At 46.5% G+C, this 21,426-nt stretch overlaps 1 protein-coding gene across 1 annotated transcript; it reads right to left on the bottom strand.

The window, feature by feature from the left end:
* Nucleotides 1-96: 96 nt before the first annotated feature.
* stoml2 (stomatin (EPB72)-like 2) lies at nucleotides 97-5,102 on the bottom strand. Its single transcript, XM_066651362.1, has 10 exons — nucleotides 4,928-5,102; nucleotides 3,979-4,131; nucleotides 3,095-3,194; nucleotides 2,952-3,010; nucleotides 2,760-2,861; nucleotides 2,529-2,663; nucleotides 1,764-1,908; nucleotides 1,113-1,192; nucleotides 887-1,015; nucleotides 97-571 (listed from the first exon to the last, which is right to left on the bottom strand). The coding sequence occupies exons 1-10, from the start codon at nucleotides 4,970-4,972 to the stop codon at nucleotides 440-442; spliced, it is 1,080 nt and encodes a 359-aa protein (XP_066507459.1). The 5' UTR covers nucleotides 4,973-5,102; the 3' UTR covers nucleotides 97-439.
* Nucleotides 5,103-21,426: the final 16,324 nt, after the last annotated feature.

Here is a 21,426-nt window from a genome sequence, read left to right as displayed (position 1 = left end):
CGATACCACGCCACTCCATCAAAGTTAATAAATAAATAAATAAATAAATAGTAGTAATAATAATCAAAATAAGTATCACACCATGCATTAATTTGTAAATAAGTATATTTTCTACATTTGGACAGAAACCTGGTATAAAGCAGAAGGATAAACATATTTCAGTTCATTCGGTTAAAAAAACAAAAAAACAAACCAAAAACAGGGCACATACACAGAGAGACAAACGACTGCAGTTATGGCCATCCCCAGTGGAAACTGCCCTTCTATCCATTAACTCTGATGTTATAGCTCTTATCATTTGTCTCTGGGTCTATAAACAGCATTTTAAGAACATACACATTCTCTCTGACCCCTTCCTTTTCTTATGAATTCAATTTGTTGCAAGTATGTGTCCGTCAGGTCCTGGATCAGTGTTTGGACCAGCGCTAAAGAGTGGGCTCTAAAGGCTGGACGTGGGTTGAGGTTCGGTTACAGCTCTCTCCTCTCCTTGAGCATCTTCTGTTACAGCAGCCGAGCTCTCCGCTGGTTTTTGAGATTGTGTTTTTGCTAAACTCCCGTAAATAGCCATTGCCTGGTGAGAGAGAGGAAAGAAAAGAAGGAGCTTGGATACGTTACATGAACAAAAAGATGTGGATACTTCATCATCACAAACCACAGCATGTGGGCTACAGCATGGGTTCACGTTGACGCGTTTCCTACGGCATAGGCTAGATACAGACGTATAAATCGGGCTTTAGTCGGCACCATGCTTTCCAGCTTTTCAAAACGTATACAGCACTTTATACTTTTCCTTAGGAAGGGTTACACATTCCTATTAGGAATATACTCATCAGTGAAGCCCAGATATTCAGAGGGTTAAAGGATAACGAACAGTACTTAAACTGACCTGAGTGACCATGCTAGAGACATCTCCGGTGCTGGAGGGCAGGATGATAGTGTTGGACTCTTTGGCCAGGTTGGAGAAGGCAGAGACGTACTGCTCTGCCACGCTGAGAGACGCTGCGGCGTCTCCGTTCTGACAGAAAACACAAACAGCATGTAATCATCAGCACAACTCTCCTATGTGCTTTTTTAGGGAAAATAAAGATGACTCCAAGACTCATGATGTGTACCTGCAGTGTCAGGGCCGCAGAGAGCAGTCTAATGGCCTTTGCTTTGGCCTCTGCTTTGGCCAACACCGCATTCGCCTCACCTGGTGAAAAACACAAACACAACTCGTAAATCAAATGCTAGAAACAGGTCGGTTTTGGGAAAGTAAATACACCAACATGCAGCTTCATAATTGAGAGGTTCTCAGCTTGGCTTCTCTCTCTCTCTCTCTCTCTCTCTCTCTCTCCCTCCTCTCTCTTTTTCTCCCTCCTCTCTCTCCCTTTCTCACTCTCTCCTTCTCTCTTTCTCTCCCTCCTCTCTCTCTCTCTCTCTCCTCTCTCTCTCTCTCTCCCTCCTCTCTCTCTCTCTCACTCTCTCCTTCTCTCCCTCCTCTCTCTCTCTCATTCTCTCTTTCTCTCCCCCCTCTCTCTCTCCTTCTCTCTTTCTCTCCCTCCTCTCTCTCATTCCCTTTCTCACTCTCTCACTCTCCTTCTCTCTTTCTCTCCCTCCTCTCTCTCTCTCCTTCTCTCTTTCTCTCCCTCCTCTCTTTCTCTCCCTCCTCTCTCCTTCCTCTCTCTCTCTCTTTCTCACTCTCTCCCTCTCTCTCTCTCTTTCTCTCCCTCCTCCCTCTCCCTCTCTCTCCAAACAGCATCAACAGAAGCGTGTTACCGTACCTGCAGCTTTGTTAATCTGCTCTGCCTTCTGTGCCTCGGACGCCAGAATCTGAGCCTGTTTGCGTCCTTCAGCCACGTTTATATCTGCCTCCCTCGTTCCCTCAGACTCCAGGACTGTGGCTCTTTTCCTTCGCTCAGCCTCCACCTGCGCAGGGTTATAATCACGGAAACATCCTCTATTCAAACAACAGGATTCAAGCAACTGAATAAAGAATGGATCATTTTACTAAATTATCGTCTTAGGTTACATTCACACAGACCTTTTTATTTCATGTGTGACACAGATGTGTAAACTGAATCTGGATTTTTTAAATCTGGATTTGGGCAACTGTTTTACTGAAATCAAATCCATGTCAGATTCCCTGCCATGCCGCTCTGAAAGTCTAAAATGCCAAACTGGAATGTTGGGGGGGGCTCCTCATTATTTCACACGGCTGGGCAGGAAAAACGGACGACAACTGTGAGGAATCATCCGTGTTTACACTCATCTAAACATTTCCATTTTAATCTGAAGTGTTAGGGAATGGCTTTCAGTCCCATAGCTCTTTTTTGCGCATGTGAGTCGGTTAAGGAGCGTCATCTGTTCACACTACTGTCAGATTTAGGCCTCTTTTCCCTGCTGTGTGAATGTAGCTTTAGTGTCTACATGTGTGACTCCTTCCAGACAACACTACACAAGTGACTGATGAATGAAAGGGCTGCAGCAACGTTCACAGCAACTTAAATCACACCGTCATCGCAACCTCAGAACCACAGGACGCTCACCTGCATCTGCATGGACTCTTTAACCCGGGGAGGAACGTGAATGTCTTTGATTTCGTATCTTAAACAGCGAATCCCCCAATCGTCCGCCGCCTGGTTGATGGAGTGCACAATGTTGGAGTTCAGAGACTCCCTCTCCTGTTAAAATGCAGTAGAGTTAAAAACCTACGTTGTTGCTAGTGAACACAGCAGTGTGTGGCGCTATAACTAAAACAATGTGCAAGCCTCTGGTACCCTGAAGACTTTGTCCAGGGTGAGTTTTCCCAGTTCAGACCTCATAGTGGTCTGTGCCAGTTGAGTTACAGCGTACTCTGGATCCTCAACTCCGTAACTGGCCTGAAGAAGACAAGAGCAGAGCAGGGATTTAAAGAAAAGGTTTGTTACCTAAAAGACAACAAGAGGAGGACTAAACTGGGCATGACCTACCTTAAAGGGGTCAAGTATCCGGAGATATAAAACTCCATCTATCTGGAGGGTCACATTGTCTGAAAAACACAAAGCACATTCACTTTGACAACAACATACCCACAATTCAACAAATCCCAAAGGAAAAGCAAACGATTCCTAACCTAGAGACACAGCCGACTGCTCTGGGACGTCTATCACGATCTCTTTCAGGCTCTGCACATATCGGATTCGGTCCAGTATCGGTATTAAGAAGTTTAACCCCTGAAGAAACGAGAAACACGTTGAGAATGCAACATTCAGGAGATGATATTTAACAATTAACAAGATGAGGCTTAATGGCGGCACGGTGGAGCAGCAGGTAGGTGTCACAGTCACACAGCTCCAGGGAACTGGAGGTTGTGGGTTCGATTCCTGCACCGGGTGACTGTCTGTGAGGAGTGTGGTGTGTTCTCCCTGTGTCTGCGTGGGTTTCCTCCGGGTGACTGTCTGTAAGGAGTTTAGTGTGTTCTCCCTGTGTCCGCGTGGGTTTCCTCCGGGTGACTGTCTGTGAGGAGTGTGGTGTGTTCTCCCTGTGTCTGCGTGGGTTTCCTCCGGGTGACTGTCTGTGAGGAGTGTGGTGTGTTCTCCCTGTGTCTGCGTGGGTTTCCTCCGGGTGACTGTCTGTGAGGAGTGTGGTGTGTTCTCCCTGTGTCCGCGTGGGTTTCCTCCGGGTGACTGTCTGTGAGGAGTGTGGTGTGTTCTCCCTGTGTCTGCGTGGGTTTCCTCCCACAGTCCAAAAAAAAAAAAAAACACACGTTAGTAGGTGGATTGGCGACTCAAAAGTGTCCGTAGGTGTGAGTGAGTGTGTGTGTTGCCCTGTGAAGGACTGGCGCCCCCTCCAGGGTGTATTCCCGCCTTGCGCCCAATGATTCCAGGTAGGCTCTGGACCCACCGCGACCCTGAACTGGATAAGGGTTACAAATAATGAATGAATGAATGAAGATGAGGCTGTATTGCTATAATGTATTCGTATTTATATATGTGATGTTCTAGTGCATGAGCGTACCGGCTCCAGGATGCGGTGGAAACGCCCCATCCTCTCCACCACCCAGGCCTCCTGCTGCGGTACGAACAGAATCACTGTGTTCATGGGGAGACTGGAAGCCCATCGCTGCTGAGCTCGAGACCCCCACAGGACTGGGAGAGTCTGCCGAGTGTGCTAAACACACACACACACACACACACACAATAATCAGACACACAATGGGAAACAAATTAGGAATAATATCCAGTTGTAGTTCTTCTTACCAATGCACACAACATGTTTTTCACCTCACAGGAGCACTGTGTGGATCTATAATTACAGATATGATTTGGCAGGTAGATGATTCTCAGAGCTGCAGTGACACTGACGTGGTGGTGGTGTGTTAGTGTGTGTTGTGCTGGTGTAGAGTGGATCAGACACAGCAGTGCTGCTGGAGTTTTTAAACCCTGTGTCCACTCCCTGTCCACTCTGTGAGACACTCCTCAGAGGCAGTAGCTCATCTGTCGCTGCACAGTGTGTGTCGCTCGTCCTCTAGTCCTTCATCAGTGACACAGGACGCTGTCGGCTGGATGTTTTTGGTCGGTGGACTGTTCTCAGTCCAGACACTGAGGGGTTTAAAAACTCCAGCAGCACTGCTGTGTCTGATCCACTCTACACCAGCACAACACACACTAACACACCACCACCACGTCAGTGTCACTGCAGCGCTGAGAATGATCCACCACCACATCACACCTGCTCTGTGGATTCCTTTGGGATTATCAACAAGGTAGAATTACAAAGTGCTCATGTGTGGTCAATGCAGGTGGCTTTAATGTTATGGCTGATAGGTGTATTGACTATATCTAATGGATCTGAGACATAAACATAAGCGCATGTAACTCACACTCCCTCTGTTTCCTCTAGGAGGTATTAGATGATACTGATCATGTTAATAATATCTCTGTTGTTCAAAGCTGTATTCGTTTACCTTGAGAAGACCACCCCCCGCGCGCCAGACCGCCGTCCTCAGCATCTTCACACACTTTTATAAACACACACACACACACCTCGAGGCTCAGTTTTCTCCGAAAACCAGCAGCAAAATGATGAAACCACTCGCAACCTTTCAACCCCGTGACCGGGCCTCTCTTCCTCTGCGGCGGAGCCTCTCTCTCAGCCGCGCACAGCGCCCCCTGCGGCGTGGCCACAAGTCTGTGGACAGACGCTAGTCCAGCATTTCTTCTTTCTTCTGAAATCAAGGGTCAGAATGTAGTTGGTCCCAATTTTTATAAAGTAACAGACCCTGAGCCTCTAAAAAGACTTTTATTTACAAGCCGCAACCCTGCTGTGAGAATTTGATGGCATCTTACTGTTTGAAAGACTGGCTGTCGATTCTTCCTTTGACTTATAGGCCCCAGCCTGGATGAGGAGCCCCAAATATGCAGCTAAATGTGTTTTATTTAACATTACACTTATATACTGCTTTTCTAGAAACACAAGAACACTTTACAATCAACACTCAACATTAAATACACACACACACACTGGTGAGAAGCGGCAGCCAATCGCGCGGCGTACTCTCGACCAGGAACAACCGTCCACCTGGAGGACTGCATCGGGCACTAGGGTTTCACCCAGGACAAAGCGCCAATCCATATCTGGGCTCACACTCATTCACTCACACAAACAGACATTCTTTCACGTACACACTCATTCACTCACACACCAGGACAGTTCTGAGAGAAACCAATTCACCTAAACTTCATGTTTTTGGACTGTGGGAGAAAACCAGAGACCCCAGAGCATTTGTCATTCATTTATTGTCTGTAACCGCTTATCCAATTCAGGGTTGCGGTGGGTTCGAAGCCTACTCGGAATCATTGGGCGCAAGGTGGGAACACACCCTGGAGGGAGCGCTATTCCATTTACAGGGCGACACACACACTCACATATTCACTCCTCACAGACAGTCACCCGGAGGAAACCCACGCAGACACAGAGAGAACACACCGCACTCCTCACAGACAGTCACCCGGAGGAAACCCACACAGACACAGAGAGAACACACCACACTCATCACAGACAGTCACCCGGAGGAAACCCACGCAGACACAGGGAGAACACACCACACTCCTCACAGACAGTCACCCGGAGGAAACCCACGCAGACACAGAGAGAACACACCACACTCCTCACAGACAGTCACCCGGAGGAAACCCACGCAGACACAGAGAGAACACACCACACTCCTCACAGACAGTCACCCGGAGGAAACCCACGCAGACACAGGGAGAACACACCACACTCCTCACAGACAGTCACCCGGAGGAAACCCACGCAGACACAGGGAGAACACACCACACTCCTCACAGTCACCCGGAGGAAACCCACGTGGACACGGTGAGAACACATCACACTCCTCACAGACAGTCACCCGGAGGAAACCCACGCGGACACGGTGAGAACACACCACACTCCTCACAGACAGTCACCCGGAGGAAACCCACGCAGACACAGAGAGAACACACCACACTCCTCACAGACAGTCACCCGGAGGAAACCCACGCAGACACAGGGAGAACACACCACACTCCTCACAGACAGTCACCCGGAGGAAACCCACGCAGACACAGGGAGAACACACCACACTCCTCACAGACAGTCACCCGGAGGAAACCCACGTGGACACGGTGAGAACACATCACACTCCTCACAGACAGTCACCCGGAGGAAACCCACGCGGACACGGTGAGAACACACCACACTCCTCACAGACAGTCACCCGGAGGAAACCCACGCAGACACAGGGAGAACACACCACACTCCTCACAGTCACCCGGAGGAAACCCACGTGGACACGGTGAGAACACATCACACTCCTCACAGACAGTCACCCGGAGGAAACCCACGCGGACACGGTGAGAACACACCACACTCCTCACAGACAGTCACCCGGAGGAAACCCACGCAGACACAGGGAGAACACACCACACTCCTCACAGACAGTCACCCGAAGGAAACCCACGCAGACACAGGGAGAACACACCACACTCCTCACAGTCACCCGGAGGAAACCCACGCGGACACGGTGAGAACACATCACACTCCTCACAGACAGTCACCCGGAGGAAACCCACGCGGACACGGTGAGAACACATCACACTCCTCACAGACAGTCACCCGGAGGAAACCCACGCGGACACGGTGAGAACACATCACACTCCTCACAGACAGTCACCCGGAGGAAACCCACGCGGACACGGTGAGAACACACCACACTCCTCACAGACAGTCACCCGGAGGAAACCCACGCAGACACAGAGAGAACACACCACACTCCTCACAGACAGTCACCCGGAGGAAACCCACGCAGACACAGGGAGAACACACCACACTCCTCACAGACAGTCACCCGGAGGAAACCCACGCAGACACAGGGAGAACACACCACACTCCTCACAGTCACCCGGAGGAAACCCACGTGGACACGGTGAGAACACATCACACTCCTCACAGACAGTCACCCGGAGGAAACCCACGCGGACACGGTGAGAACACACCACACTCCTCACAGACAGTCACCCGGAGAAAACCCACGCAGACACAGGGAGAACACACCACACTCCTCACAGACAGTCACCCGGAGCGGGAATCAAACCCACAACCTCCAGGCCCCTGGAGCTGTGTGACTGTAACACTAACCTGCTGCGCCACCGTGCCGGCCAACTATTGATCTATTGATGAACTATTAATGAACTATTAATTTTAGCATGTACGTTGTGTGCTGTTTAGCCTTGTCAACATGCCTCTGTGGTGTTGTTTCTGTTAGAAGGTGTATCCAAAGTGAATAAACTATCAGCATCTTGGCCGATCATTTCCGCTCTAAAACCACAAGGTTCCACAGCCACGATTTCATACAGCACACACCTGATTAACCAGTCCTATAGACGTGTGAGGTGGGCTTTTCAAGCTTCAGATAAGCAGCAGATGGAGGGGTGGGGAAAGAGGCAGGGACTAGTTTCATATTTATAGATCTGTTTGTACTGAGTTTAGCCACTTTTAAAACATTAAGGGACGTTTAGTCTTGAAAATAACAACATCTGTAACTCAGATAAACAAAAGATGAGGTTGTGAACTAGATGTGGACACCCAGCGGGCCCACAACGGTGATGTGACGTTTTAGTTTTAGTTTTTCTTTAATTGTGACGTCACATGACATAAACTACCAATTTTCAACATTGGTTGTGAATATGACGTCGACATAACGTTGAAATGCGACTTGAATTTGTAGACATTTTAATAAAGAAAGGAAATATAAACAAGACTTTTCTCGAATAAATGAAATCATAATAAATAAATACATAAATAAATACATCATAATTTAATAAATGACAATATTTTATAAAGTGAAAACCATATTATGCGTTGTGTAAATGTTCACAAAGCGCACCACCACCGTTAGTGCACATTCAACAGCCCCGTGCGTCACACCTGTTCCTTCAACCTGTTTATTCAAGCCCTGGCCACGCCTCTTCATTTCTATTGCCTACTCCCTCACAATTTCCCGCCCAGCGCTGAAGCACAAGTGTTTGAATGGACCGTTTTCATGTCATTTAACGATACAATGTCACGCCCTCTTTACTCCGTCCACAGATTTTTTTTTCCAGCGCTGAAAGGTTTTTATCATGGCGATGGGACATCCTGAGGTCCACTAGCACGCTTTAAAAGAGCTTAATTCAGCCGGAAAGTCGAGGAAAGTCACTTTTCTGGGCGGTTTGCAATGTCTCTGGACTATATCTAAAACATAAACATCAGCCACAGGGATTTATCAAAAGCCTGACATGTCTCTTCTCTGTGTGAGAGGTAAGCGTTTTAATAGAACTTTACATTTTCTGGTGTTTTAAGGTGGAAACCAAGCCATATCAAATGTATTTGGAAGTTGTCAAGTTGTAAAAGTTGGTGCGGCATCTTTTCTCCAGCCTTTTTATTTCCGAATTCTCCGTTCCACCTTAAAAGGTGCAGGAGTTACAGCTTCTGCACCATTTAAGGTGGAATGGAAAATTCTGAAAGCCACCCAATACAACTACATTAAACTGCTTGGAACTTGATGGACAGCTTTTGTTCCGCCTCTGTCTCGTTACATTAACTCAATTTAAGGTGTTTTAAAGGTGCAACCTCCTGTTTAAATTAAGTTAACTATGTAATTAGATAAAGAAAACATTATATAATTTGATGTCCATGACATCCACAATGTACCAGCTGTTTCTCCAATGGATTCATGCCAAACACATTATATTTGTGTAAACCGCAGTAGAATGGAGGGAAATTAAGATGTTTAGGATACGTTTTTATTAGCTTTAACCTTTTATTCTGTAGTCTATTAAATACATGCAGTTTACATTGTTAAAAGAGTAATTTTTTAATAAGAGTTAATTTTTAAATAAACTATAAAATGACTAGACCCCAGAATCTGTGATAAAACTATGATAAAAGTGTCTCAGGTAGCACTTTCATAGCCATTTTGTGTTGTGCCTTATGTCCTGTACTTGATTACCTGATCACGGTAAACAAGTGTGTATTTTTAGAACAAAGCATTTCACAATAAAACACTCCAACAGGAATTTGTCTGCATTTTAATATTTAATGCAGAAATTTTGGAAAATCAATGGTTTCCTTAGTTCTCTTAGTGTGTGTGTGTGTGTGTCTGTGTCTCGGTGTTTGATGCTCTTAGAAATGCCCTGTTTTCTGTGGTCAGTGGTAGATCATTATCTCTGTGCTGCCTGTCTCCTGTCTCTGTTCAGTGTTGACATTGTTTTGTTACATGATGTAGGACACCTTACACACATCTGTTTAAACAACAGGAACCTGGAGTGAAGGAGAGGGGACTGAACAAATCAGACAAGGGGGATTATTCTAACCAGTCTCAAATAATGCCTCAAGTCAAAATTCTTTGCCCTGCTGTTGTTGTTGTTATTAATAATAATAATAATAATAATAATATTTCTAATAGTAGAATTAAAAAGGCAATAGGCCTATACATACAGGAGGTCCTCAGGTTACGTCAGTCTCGAGTTACGATGTTTCGTGGTTATGACACATCTCCCATTTACTGTATAAAGCCTTGTTGCGACTTTTGCGTCGTAAACATCGTAACGTGAACTTCGTGTTTGGTGTGTGCGGCGCGGCGGAAGAATACACGGTTCCGCGGCTCGGGACCGAGGAGGATAGGTGTTCGGATAGGATAAGTGCTTACAGTATGTTATTTACGTACAGTATGTACGTATGTTCGACTTACACCGAAAATCGGTTTACGACGCGACGTAGGAACGGATCAACGTCGTAAGTCAAGGACCCCCTGTAAATGTCATTTCTTTTGTATTTATTTATTTAAATCACAATATAATGATTTTACACATCTCTAAATCGTCCTCTTATTTTGGATGACATCACTGTCACAACATTGATTTCTTTACAGAAATGGGGGAGTTTCACAGGGAGCTTTAGAAAAAACTAACGTTGTTCTTGTATGTTTTAGTTTTCTGTGTTCTACAAAGCAGCTTTTACGCATATTTTAATCTCGCATCATATTTCTGTGAATGTCTTTGTTTACATCTCAGAGATTAAATTGTCCAGTAATGATTGAATAATTCTGAATTTCGGCGAATCTGTGAACCACCGTCACTAACGCGGTTCAGTGTGTGTTTAAGTTAGAACAGAACGTTGAGTTTCGTGGCAGTAACTGGAGTCAAAGCCCTGCTGAGCTTCTTTTGCTGTTGCTGTTTTTTTCCATGAGTTTCCTTCCTCACTGAAGGGAAATGTAAGTTGAACCTAAGCCGTGGCCTTTTCTGCTTTTTTTTTTTTCCGGAGCCAAAACAATAATGCGACTTGCAAGTTATGCAAGAGATGCATAATGAACGATCAGCGGATCTCAGCGGCACAGATTACACAATCAGAAATGAGGGGTTTTCATCAGAGAATCCCAACACCGTACATTATTCATAAAGGCTGGGGTTTAGGACACGTGCTGGGCTTCAGCGAAGCAGCCGACCATGTCCTTCACATCCTGCCACTGAAGAGGTGTCCGAGGGCACATGTTTGAGGGAGTGGGACTGGACCTTAAAGAAACGTTAAACAGCTTCTAGAAAATTCCAAAAATGTAGTAATCTAATTTCACCACAGGAATTCAAATTGTAAAAACATACAATACTTTTACAGATAGATTAAACACCAGTAGAGAACCAATCTCCGGGTGACTGTCTGTGAGGAGTGTGGTGTGTTCTCTCTGTGTCTGCGTGGGTTTCCTCCGGGTGACTGTCTGTGAGGAGTGTGGTGTGTTCTCCCTGTGTCTGCGTGGGTTTCCTCCAGGTGGCTGTCTGTGAGGAGTGTGGTGTGTTCTCCCTGTGTCTGCGTGGGTTTCCTCCGGGTGACTGTCTGTGAGGAGTGTGATGTGTTCTCCCTGTGTCTGCGTGGGTTTCCTCCGGGTGACTGTCTGTGAGGAGTGTGGTGTGTTCTCCCTGTGTCTGTGTGGGTTTCCTCCGGGTGACTGTCTGTGAGGAGTGTGATGTGTTCTCCCTGTGTCTGCGTGGGTTTCCTCCGGGTGACTGTCTGTGAGGAGTGTGGTGTGTTCTCCCTGTGTCTGCGTGGGTTTCCTCCGGGTGACTGTCTGTGAGGAGTGTGGTGTGTTCTTCCTGTGTCTGCGTGGGTTTCCTCCGGGTGACTGTCTGTGAGGAGTGTGATGTGTTCTCCCTGTGTCTGGGCTATAATTCTGATAGATTCTCACAGAATCTGATTCATTTCAGACTAACACAGACAATCTTTATTAATAATAATTATGATAATAAGCTGTATCCCCAGCTGAAAAGCCTGAGTTTGTGTGAAATGTGAAGTCACACTACATTAGGACCTTGGCAGCTCACTGAGGTTGTTGGCTCTGAACCAAGTTCACACTGGAGGAAGGAGCAACGTTATCCTCTCTGTTTCTATGTATGCACCCTATACACCACTAACGTTCTATAGGAGCAAGGCCCATACGATGAGAATCAGCTCTGAATGCAAAGAACACAGAGTGGAGAAAGGTGTGGGTGTAGAGGTGGCGTAATGAAAGGTGCAGTGTAAAGGATTGTTCATATTATAACAGCACTGACTTCCAGTTTATTACTTTCATTCATTTGCTGGTATTTGGTCATTCGGTAAATGCTTGCAGCTCCTACGTTTATCTTACAGTTGCTCGTTATGTTTGTAGCTTTTCTAACCCTTCCCTTGTGACCATTTTATCATTGAAAATGTTCTGGAAAATCTCCGGAATAGCCGGAATGTGGGCTGTTGGCTGTTGAGGGACTTTCCTGGTGTCTTCACCCTTTAAACGCATTTGCGTCGTGTTATGTAACAGTGTGTCTAGCTCTGTGTGCTCAGGTTAAACACCTGGAGACTTTAGTTCCTAAATTAATCTCAACTCAGATTAAACAAACAGTGGTTATCTTCCCAGCGATGGTTTCCCTGTTTACTTCCGGGGCTGAGGAGTTCACTTCACTTCACAGTTCACCGGAGACAGGTCACAGAGCTTTTCCACTGAAAGTAAATTCACAACGTTGTGGTTTACAGTGGGTTTTAGTAGAGATCTTTACAGTCTTTACATTACAGAAATGTTTGTACGTGTTCAGCTGCGGAAGGCTTTGAAAACTTTACTGATAGACCAGTTATGAATCTGAAAAGCAGGGTTTAATTGTTTACAAACCATAAAGGCTCAGTCTCACTGCTTTATTCTCAAACACAATAAACACCACCAGGTGCATCACAGTGGCACTGTCCTGAGGTTGTGGGTTCGAGACCCACCTTGGGTCACTGTCTGTGAGGAGTGTGGTGTGTTCTCTCTGTGTCTGCGTGGGTTTCCTCCGAGTGACTGTCTGTGAGGTGTGTGGTGTGTTCTCCCTGTGTCTGTGTGGGTTTCCTCCGGGTGACTATCTGTGAGGAGTGTGGTGTGTTCTCCCTGTGTCTGCGTGGGTTTCCTCCGAGTGACTGTCTGTGAGGAGTGTGGTGTGTTCTCCCTGTGTCTGCGTGGGTTTCCTCTAGGTGACTGTCTGTGAGGAGTGTGGTGTGTTCTCCCTGTGTCTGCGTGGGTTTCCTCCGGGTGACTGTATGTGAGGAGTGTGGTGTGTTCTCCCCGTGTCTGTGTGGGTTTCCTCCGGGTGACTGTATGTGAGGAGTGTGGTGTGTTCTCCCAGTGTCTGCGTGGGTTTCCTCCGGGTGACTGTCTGTGAGGAGTGTGGTGTGTTCTCCCCGTGTCTGCGTGGGTTTCCTCCGGGTGACTGTCTGTGAGGAGTGTGGTGTGTTCTCTCTGTGTCTGCGTGGGTTTCCTCCGGGTGACTGTATGTGAGGAGTGTGGTGTGTTCTCCCCGTGTCTGTGTGGGTTTCCTCCGAGTGACTGTCTGTGAGGTGTGTGGTGTGTTCTCCCTGTGTCTGTGTGGGTTTCCTCCGGGTGACTGTCTGTGAGGAGTGTGGTGTGTTCTCCCAGTGTCTGCGTGGGTTTCCTCCGGGTGACTGGCTGTGAGGAGTGTGGTGTGTTCTGCCCGTGTCTGCGTGGGTTTCCTCCGGGTGACTGTCTGTGAGGAGTGTGGTGTGTTCTCCCCGTGTCTGCGTGGGTTTCCTCCGGGTGACTGTCTGTGAGGAGTGTGGTGTGTTCTCCCTGTGTCTGCGTGGGTTTCCTCCGGGTGACTGTCTGTGAGGAGTGTGGTGTGTTCTCCCTGTGTCTGTGTGGGTTTCCTCCAGGTGACTGTCTGTGAGGAGTGTGGTGTACAGTCTGTGAACACACACCCAGAGCGGTGGGCAGCCATCCCCAGCGCCCAGGGAGCATTCGGGGGGTTCAGTGTTTTGCTCAAGGGCACTTCAGCCATGGATGTTCCCGCCAGCCCTGGGCAGCGAACCAGTGACCTCCTGGTACCAAGCCTGGTGTCTAACCATTAGACCAAGGCTGCCCAAATAGCTTGCCTTTTCTGTCCAAGCCAAACGGCCACGGACACCAAGCTCTATTATTGTATAGTAATGAACCTTTAGCGTATTCAGTCTACAATTTTAGAAGGATGTTAATACTGTGATAAGTATCGAGATCAATCAACATAGAAAAATGTATCCTGGTAACATTTTCAGCTGTATCACCCAGCTCTAGGTGTTTTTAATTTAGTCAGAGCCCTGTACCGCTTTCTTGATTCCGCCACCCAGAGCAGAGTCACTGAAGCTGAAGCTAATGTAGCGTGTCGAAGGTACTAAGAGAGACAGGTGTAATAAACCCTGCTCCATGTGACCGGCGCACATTACTCAGCTTCCTCTCCACGTCACAGCCTTGCATCAATTCCTTTTTTATTTATTACTTCCACAACAAAAGGCCCATCTCCAGGGTGATGTCATTACACACAGACGTGGCCAGCGAAGACCCACGTCACACTGAACCAATGCTCAGCCTCGTTCAAAAGCTTTTAACGGGGGTTCAGTGGTTCTCGGTTTGGTTCTAGGAAACACCTTTATTTGAGATTTGGGCCTTTGCTTCCTTAAAGCCTCATTGGTTTGTCAGGAGTGGAGGGGACTGCTTCACTGTGATTTCAAATAAAGCCGTTTCTAGCACCGTTCCAAGCCGAAACCTGAAATGTTCTTTAAATGAATGGTTCCTCAGTCATCCTTGGCCTGGAACAGTTCTGGGAAACACCTTAAATTGAGATCATATCAAAGTCAATCAGCACAAACCTCTCCCAACTGTAAAATGATTGTTCCTCTTCGCTTGAGATGGTCTGAGGAAACACCTAAGATCAGTAAAAATGTCTGCCTTCCAAACCATGTTCCTCTCGGTTCTGGGCTTGTAATGGTTCTAGGAAACACCTTGAACTTGGGTAGAATCACAGTAGAGACTCATGGTGGGTTTACTAGGGTTTAAGCTTAGTCCAGGATATTATGGTTCCACCGTTTAATGTGCTGTTAACTTCAGCACTAAACACTGCCTGAGAAACCAACCTCTGTGCAGGTCCCATTTACATAAATGGTTCTTTTACAGGGAACATATTCTCGCCTGTTCCTCGAGTGAACACGGTTCTTAATAAAACATCTGTGACTTGCTTTGTGGTCAGACCACCACAAGGATCAAACCCCGCAGCAGTACGGCCGGTTTCAGAGCCTGTTCCTTTAAATGATAATGAGCCACTCGCTCACCCAACCATGGCCCTGGCACCTATAATATATGCAGACGCATTATATCAGAAAACTTAGCTTCGTTCATTAATCTTTGATTATACGCTTGCAGTAATTTCCTCTTTGGTTTATTGTATTATTCTGTAGTCATTATTAACATAAATTTAAATTCATTCATCAATATGGTGGCTCTGTTGTTGTTGCGGAGACCCTTCCTTTACTATGTTTACTGATTAAACAAATGACACATTTGCATCACGACTGAGCTGTGTGCAGAGACTGTGCTGAGCTTTGCTCGTTATTTGGAGGAGGATGGGAACTGTGCTACAGGATTGGAAGGGCATTAGGATGCATTTATTGTTATCCAGAAATATTACAGATGGCTTCATTTTTATTGAATATGGAAAGTGTGGATGTAGTCCCAGGTCTCACAGAGCTGTTAATAGTTATTACGGATCTTTTTGTGGAAATTCTTTTATAAAGAGCATCCATTTCTGACACAGAAGTCAAAGGCCATGTTCATGATTTTAATCAACAAAGATTTTATAAAATTCTGAGGATGTTTCCTCACCATTTGCCGCTCTCCAGTCTGTTTGGGCACTGAAAACAGGTCCGATGTGTTTACAGAGACCAAGAGTCAGTAAACAGTTAAAAAAAACAAAAACAAAGGGGCTTGGTTTGATATGCAAGGCATTCTCTCATTCTCGCTCTCTTGCGCTCTTTCTCTCTCTTCCAAAGATGAGTAATACTGAATTATTATTGCCATTTCAGATTACTTAAGGTGGAACTGACTCAAACAAACCATTCCATCTTAAATGATATGGAGCTTCTGAATGTAAACAAAGGAGAGAACAGCGTTTCTCCACAAGAACAGTCACTGCCTTTAAATTGCATCCACAGTCTGTATAATCTTTATAGCATTGAACAGTAGAATGACACACTGTGGTACAGCTGCCCATGATCCTACTGTGAACATTCCCCAACGCCAAAACGCTAGAGGACTGTAAAACCACCCAGCACCAGACTGTGGAGTGGGGGAACTGCATTCTGTGAGGTGATGGGGCTCCACTGAAGTGTGGCTGAACTCCTCATCCAATATCAGTACTCTGGGCCATGTAGTGTACTTCTAACTATAAGCAATGGTTAAGAGCTGTAAAGGAATTCCTTGGGAATCCCTGAAAGTGACCAGGAAACCGAGATGGAATTGCAAGCAGGAAGCAGGAAGTGGAGCTGGTGACTGAGGTGGTGGCTGCCAGGGCTTTGCTGTTTGTCTTTGGCCTGTGGAGCCAGAGAGGAGGAGTCTTATCAGCTGCTGGATGACTGGTCAGTCAGAGTGCAACAGATGGCTGGAAGATTACAATTCCAATCTCCTCTCTCTCTCTCTCTCTCTCTCTCTCTCTCTCTCTCTCTCTATCCTAACTGTTAAATGACAGGAGATATGTTCTTTGTATACAGCAGGACGTGAAGATGAGGGAAATGTCAAAAATCTGACGTTAGCCTTCGTCACCCTTTTAATTTTGCTTTCAGTGAATCCCAAAACCTGCTGTTAGCATCTCAACCACTTAACCTGACCCTCACCACCCCAACACACACTAGTAAACAGAGCCGTGAGTGGCAGGCCTCCCGTTTCCTCAGCTGTGTGTAGAAAAGCGTTAGCACTGCGCATGTAATAAAAAAAATAATCAGTGATGCCTCCAAGCCCATCCTTCAATCCCAGCATCCATCTGCCGGATCTATCCAGCGGAGAGTAATCCCCTCTAAACCAGCCCTCAATCCCATAATAGTCATTGTGTGGGTGTAGCAGGAGGCTAAAAGCTGAAATCCTGGACTTCCTTAAAAATATTACAACCGTGATTTGTGGGAAAACGTGGATGTGGTGCAGTGCACTGACGCAAAGCCTTAATGAAACTGTAAACATGGGTTTTTCTTAGGTGACAGGGCCGTTAGGGACAGTAGGAGGTCAGTTAGAAATAGTAGGAAGTTGGTTGTATCTTTGCTCTTGCGAATGAAGGTGCCGAAGAGTTATGAGAAGAGGAACCACTGTTCTTCTGACTACTCGCCTATTGAATGGTTCATCTAGGCCTTCACCATAATTCAGTATCAATCAGTCAATATTGTTCTTGTCGATATCAGAATAAGGTAGTGTCGCAGTCACGCAGCTCCAGGGACCTGGAGGTTGTGGGTTCAATTCCAGCTCCAGGTGACTGTCTGTGAGGAGTGTGGTGTGTTCTCCCTGTGTCTGCGTGGGTTTCCTCTGGGTGACTGTCTGTGAGGAGTGTGGTGTGTTCTCCCTGTGTCTGCGTGGGTTTCCTCTGGGTGACTGTCTGTGAGGAGTGTGGTGTGTTCTCCCTGTGTCTGCGTGGGTTTCCTCTGGGGGACTGTCTGTGAGGAGTGTGGTGTGTTCTCTCTGTGTCTGCGTGGGTTTCCTCCGGGTGACTGTCTGTGAGGAGTGTGGTGTGTTCTCCCTGTGTCAGCGTGAGTTTCCTCTGGGTGACTGTCTGTGAGGAGTGTGGTGTGTTCTCCCTGTGTCAGCGTGAGTTTCCTCTGGGTGACTGTCTGTGAGGAGTGTGGTGTGTTCTCCCTGTGTCTGCGTGGGTTTCCTCCGGGTGACTGTCTGTGAGGAGTGTGGTGTGTTCTCCCTGTGTCTGCGTGGGTTTCCTCTGGGTGACTGTCTGTGAGGAGTGTGGTGTATTCTCCCTGTGTCTGCGGGGGTTTCCTCTGGGTGACTGTCTGTGAGGAGTGTGGTGTGTTCTCCCTGTGTCTGCGTGGGTTTCCTCCGGGTGACTGTCTGTGAGGAGTGTGGTGTGTTCTCCCTGTGTCTGCGTGGGTTTCCTCCGGGTGACTGTCTGTGAGGAGTGTGGTGTGTTCTCCCTGTGTCTGCGTGGGTTTCCTCCGGGTGACTGTCTGTGAGGAGTGTGGTGTGTTCTCCCTGTGTCTGCGTGGGTTTCCTCCGGGTGACTGTCTGTGCGGAGTGTGGTGTGTTCTCCCTGTGTCTGCGTGGGTTTCCTCCGGGTGACTGTCTGTGAGGAGTTTGGTGTGTTCTCCCTGTGTCTGCGTGGGTTTCCTCCGGGTGACTGTCTGTGCGGAGTGTGGTGTGTTCTCCCTGTGTCTGCGTGGGTTTCCTCCGGGTGACTGTCTGTGAGGAGTTTGGTGTGTTCTCCCTGTGTCTTCGTGGGTTTCCTCCGGGTGACTGTCTGTGAGGAGTTTGGTGTGTTCTCCCTGTGTCTTCGTGGGTTTCCTCCGGGTGACTGTCTGTGAGAAGTGTGGTGTGTTCTCTCTGTGTCTGTGTGTGTTTCCTCCAGGTGCTCCGGTTTCCTCCCACAGTTCAAAAACACACGTTGGTAGGTGGATTGGCGACTCAAAATTGCTCTGGACCCACCGCGACCCTGAACTGGATAAGGGTTACAGATAATGGATGTGTGAATGGATGGATATCAGAATAATATCGTATCGTCCGATATTAAGAAACATATCGTGATATAAATTTTGATCATATCATCCAATCCTAGGTGAAGAATCTTTTTAAAGTCTAAAGAACCTCTAAACGTTATAAAGAATTTAGGGCAGTAACCTTTAATATTATTTACATTTACTTCACTTTATTTTTATACAAAAGTAGTAGCTGTGTGTCAGAGAACGCATTACAACACTATGTTGTTTATAAAAGTGCTGAAAAATCGGAGCACTCCTCCTCCTCTGAAAGCAGCGTCCATTTTGTCGGTCCTTGCTCTTTATGCTCCAGAGTAAGGCAGAGGATTATGAGCCACAATATGAACATAGCTGTTAACGTGGGCTGAGGAGCAGGAGAGGATTGAGCTCTAAAAGCCTGGATTACTGTCGTCAGGTGACTGAGGAAATGGAGCGTTTAACTTGTCCCACAATGTAAAACAGTGTTCTTATCGCCATGTGGCCCACAAAGCCTTCGGTATTCGTGTTTCCATAGAGGTGTTTTAATACGAACGGTAAAGAAGGCCAGAGAGTTTCCGTGACACACTTATGACGTTAGTTTAGGAACAATCTCAATGGTCATTTGTCCAATCAAAAGTTTGTGGCACCTGGATATTCCCAGCCAGGGGAGGTCTCCTCGTGACCAGGCCTTCAGGATCTGTAGTGAAGGACTTGTAATTCAGCTGGTAGTTTATAAGATATCCTGAGAATTGACCAGTCGACTTTTGATTTACAGTGAGAGGCACCCGTTTTGGAGAAAACCATAATGCCAGGCTTTCTGGAAGTTCTAGGTGCATCACTGGTTGTGCTTTTACTGAAAAAGCCATGTTAAAACTATACCTTTTTAAACAAACACTAGGAAAGTTTTGGTATTTTCGCTCCTGGGCTCCCCCTAGAGTTACAGAGTGAAATTCACTTTTACAGCACTGTCCTGAAGCCAAGGGAATGGGCATGGTTTCCTACCCTCCTCCAAAGGTTACATAGTGTAGTTTCTGCAGTGCTGTGCCTAGAGTAGCAGCAATAAAATACTACCTAGTGTTGCATTAATTGAGACGTGAAGGTTGAGCTCATGTCCCTTTTAGCGAATCGTATCTCAACTCCTCCTCACCGCTGTGTCACTCTAAATGTGAGTCACATTCGATCTGACAGAAGACTACAGACTAATGACATTTAAACATGTTTCATTTGACTCATGGGTGTGTTTATAATTAAAAGTTATTTCTGGTGTTTATTTTAATATTTTAATCTCCAAGAGTTCATGAATGAGTAATGAATGAAGTCAGAGGCTTAGTTAAAATTAAAGGTGAGATGTACCTTTTTAAAATGCTTATATGATACAGTTGAAGCTGAGTTGCCCCCCCCCCCCTCACTTTCTCTCCAACAGGGAAAACTCAGTGTCATTAATGGCTGGTGCTGTTGGTGCCATTTGTTTATATTATTTTGCATATTTTGTTTTCACATTCTAATCTCTCTCTCTCTCTCTCTCTTTCTCTTTCTCTCTTTCTTTCTCTCTCTCTTTCTTTCTCTCTCTCTCTCTCTCTCTCTCTTTCTCTCTCTCTCTCTCTCTCTGTCTCTCTCTCTCTTTTTCTCTCTCTTTCTCTCTCTTTCTCTCTTTCTCTCTCTTTCTCTCTCTCTTTCTTTCTTTCTTTCTTTCTCTCTCTCTCTCTCTCTCTCTCTCTCTCTCTCTCTCTCTCTCTCTCTCTCTCTCTCTCTCTCTCTCTCTCTCTCTCTCTTGTGTTACAGTAAAGAAAGCCAAACTCCAGGGCCCTCCAGGTAAGAGCCTACAATTTTCTAATCTGTATTCTCTTCTTTTTCTGTGCTGTGATATGATACGACTCGGACTGAGGTGTGGAAAGTGTGTTGGTTTCAAGAGTCCAAATACCACAGAAGTAAGATTAACCTGCACACAGGAGTCAAGGCTGAGTCCTGAAAATGGGACAGTCATGGCCTAATGGGGGAATAAGAGGGACTAAAAGTATGCAGAGCAACGGATGGTATGAGAGAGAGAGAGAGAGAGAGGAGAGCAGAGAGAGAGACAGAGAGCAAAGAGAGAGAGAGAGAGATGGAGACAGAGAAAGAAAGAGAGCGAGAAAAAGAGAGAGAGAGAGCAAAAAGAGCAGAGAGAGAGAGAAAAAAAGAAAGAGATAAAGAGAGAAAGAGGAAAAAAAGAGAGAGAGGGAATATATATAGTGATCTACTCTAGTCACCACTTTACATTGAGCTTAGGCTCAAATAGATCTGTTAGATTCTCTAACCAAAGCCTCTGAAGATGTTTACACTTAAGAAAATCACTCCAGTGGCATTTTTTTTTTCTGAGAGTGTACAGCTGAGTGTCACGATTGAATAAAGGAATAAAATACCATGAAGGAACTCAACACCAGGGCTCAGCCTGACGAGCTGATTGTGTGTTAAATAATCACAGGTTGTGTGTCCTTCCCTGGCCGGTTTTCTCAGCTCAGAAGGGAATAAGATCAGTGTAGGTTAAGCTCAAATCCCCACGCTCTCCTCCTTCACAAATCCCCTGCTCTGTTTTCTCTCACACCCTTCCCACAAGCCTCTGTGGCTGTGGAGGAGGTGAGGGAATGCTGGGATTGCCCCTGTATGACTTCCTTGCTCTTCCTTGTATAGCAAGGGGGATGGGGGCATGTGAACGCCTTCTCCTCAAACGTCTCTTATGAATTAAAGGGTGTTTAGTAGTTTATCACTCCTTTGCTGCTGTAACCCACCCCTGAACCATTCTGGGATTGTGTTACACAAGCTGCTGTGAGGATTTGATTGGACATTTGTGGGTCAAGAGCCTGCTCAGAATCAGTTTCACACACTCACCCAGACATTCATACACTCCTATCTCTGGACACTTTGACACAC

The sequence above is a fragment of the Hoplias malabaricus genome, chromosome 18 (assembly GCF_029633855.1).
Source record: "Hoplias malabaricus isolate fHopMal1 chromosome 18, fHopMal1.hap1, whole genome shotgun sequence".
NCBI lineage: Eukaryota > Metazoa > Chordata > Actinopteri > Characiformes > Erythrinidae > Hoplias > Hoplias malabaricus.
Note: the sequence above shows the minus strand (reverse complement) of the source record. Positions and strands in the feature narration are given on the sequence as shown.

Excerpts from the sequence above, each read along its gene's own strand:
- stoml2 (XM_066651362.1), bottom strand. The coding sequence starts at position 4,972 with ATGCTGAGGACGGCGGTCTGGCGCGCGGGGGGTGGTCTTCTCAAG. Across the intron at positions 2,664-2,759 it reads CCCTGGACAAAGTCTTCAGG|GAGAGGGAGTCTCTGAACTC; the intron begins GTACCAGAGGCT and ends GCATTTTAACAG. Across the intron at positions 1,016-1,112 it reads CTGCGGCCCTGACACTGCAG|AACGGAGACGCCGCAGCGTC; the intron begins GTACACATCATG and ends GTTTTCTGTCAG.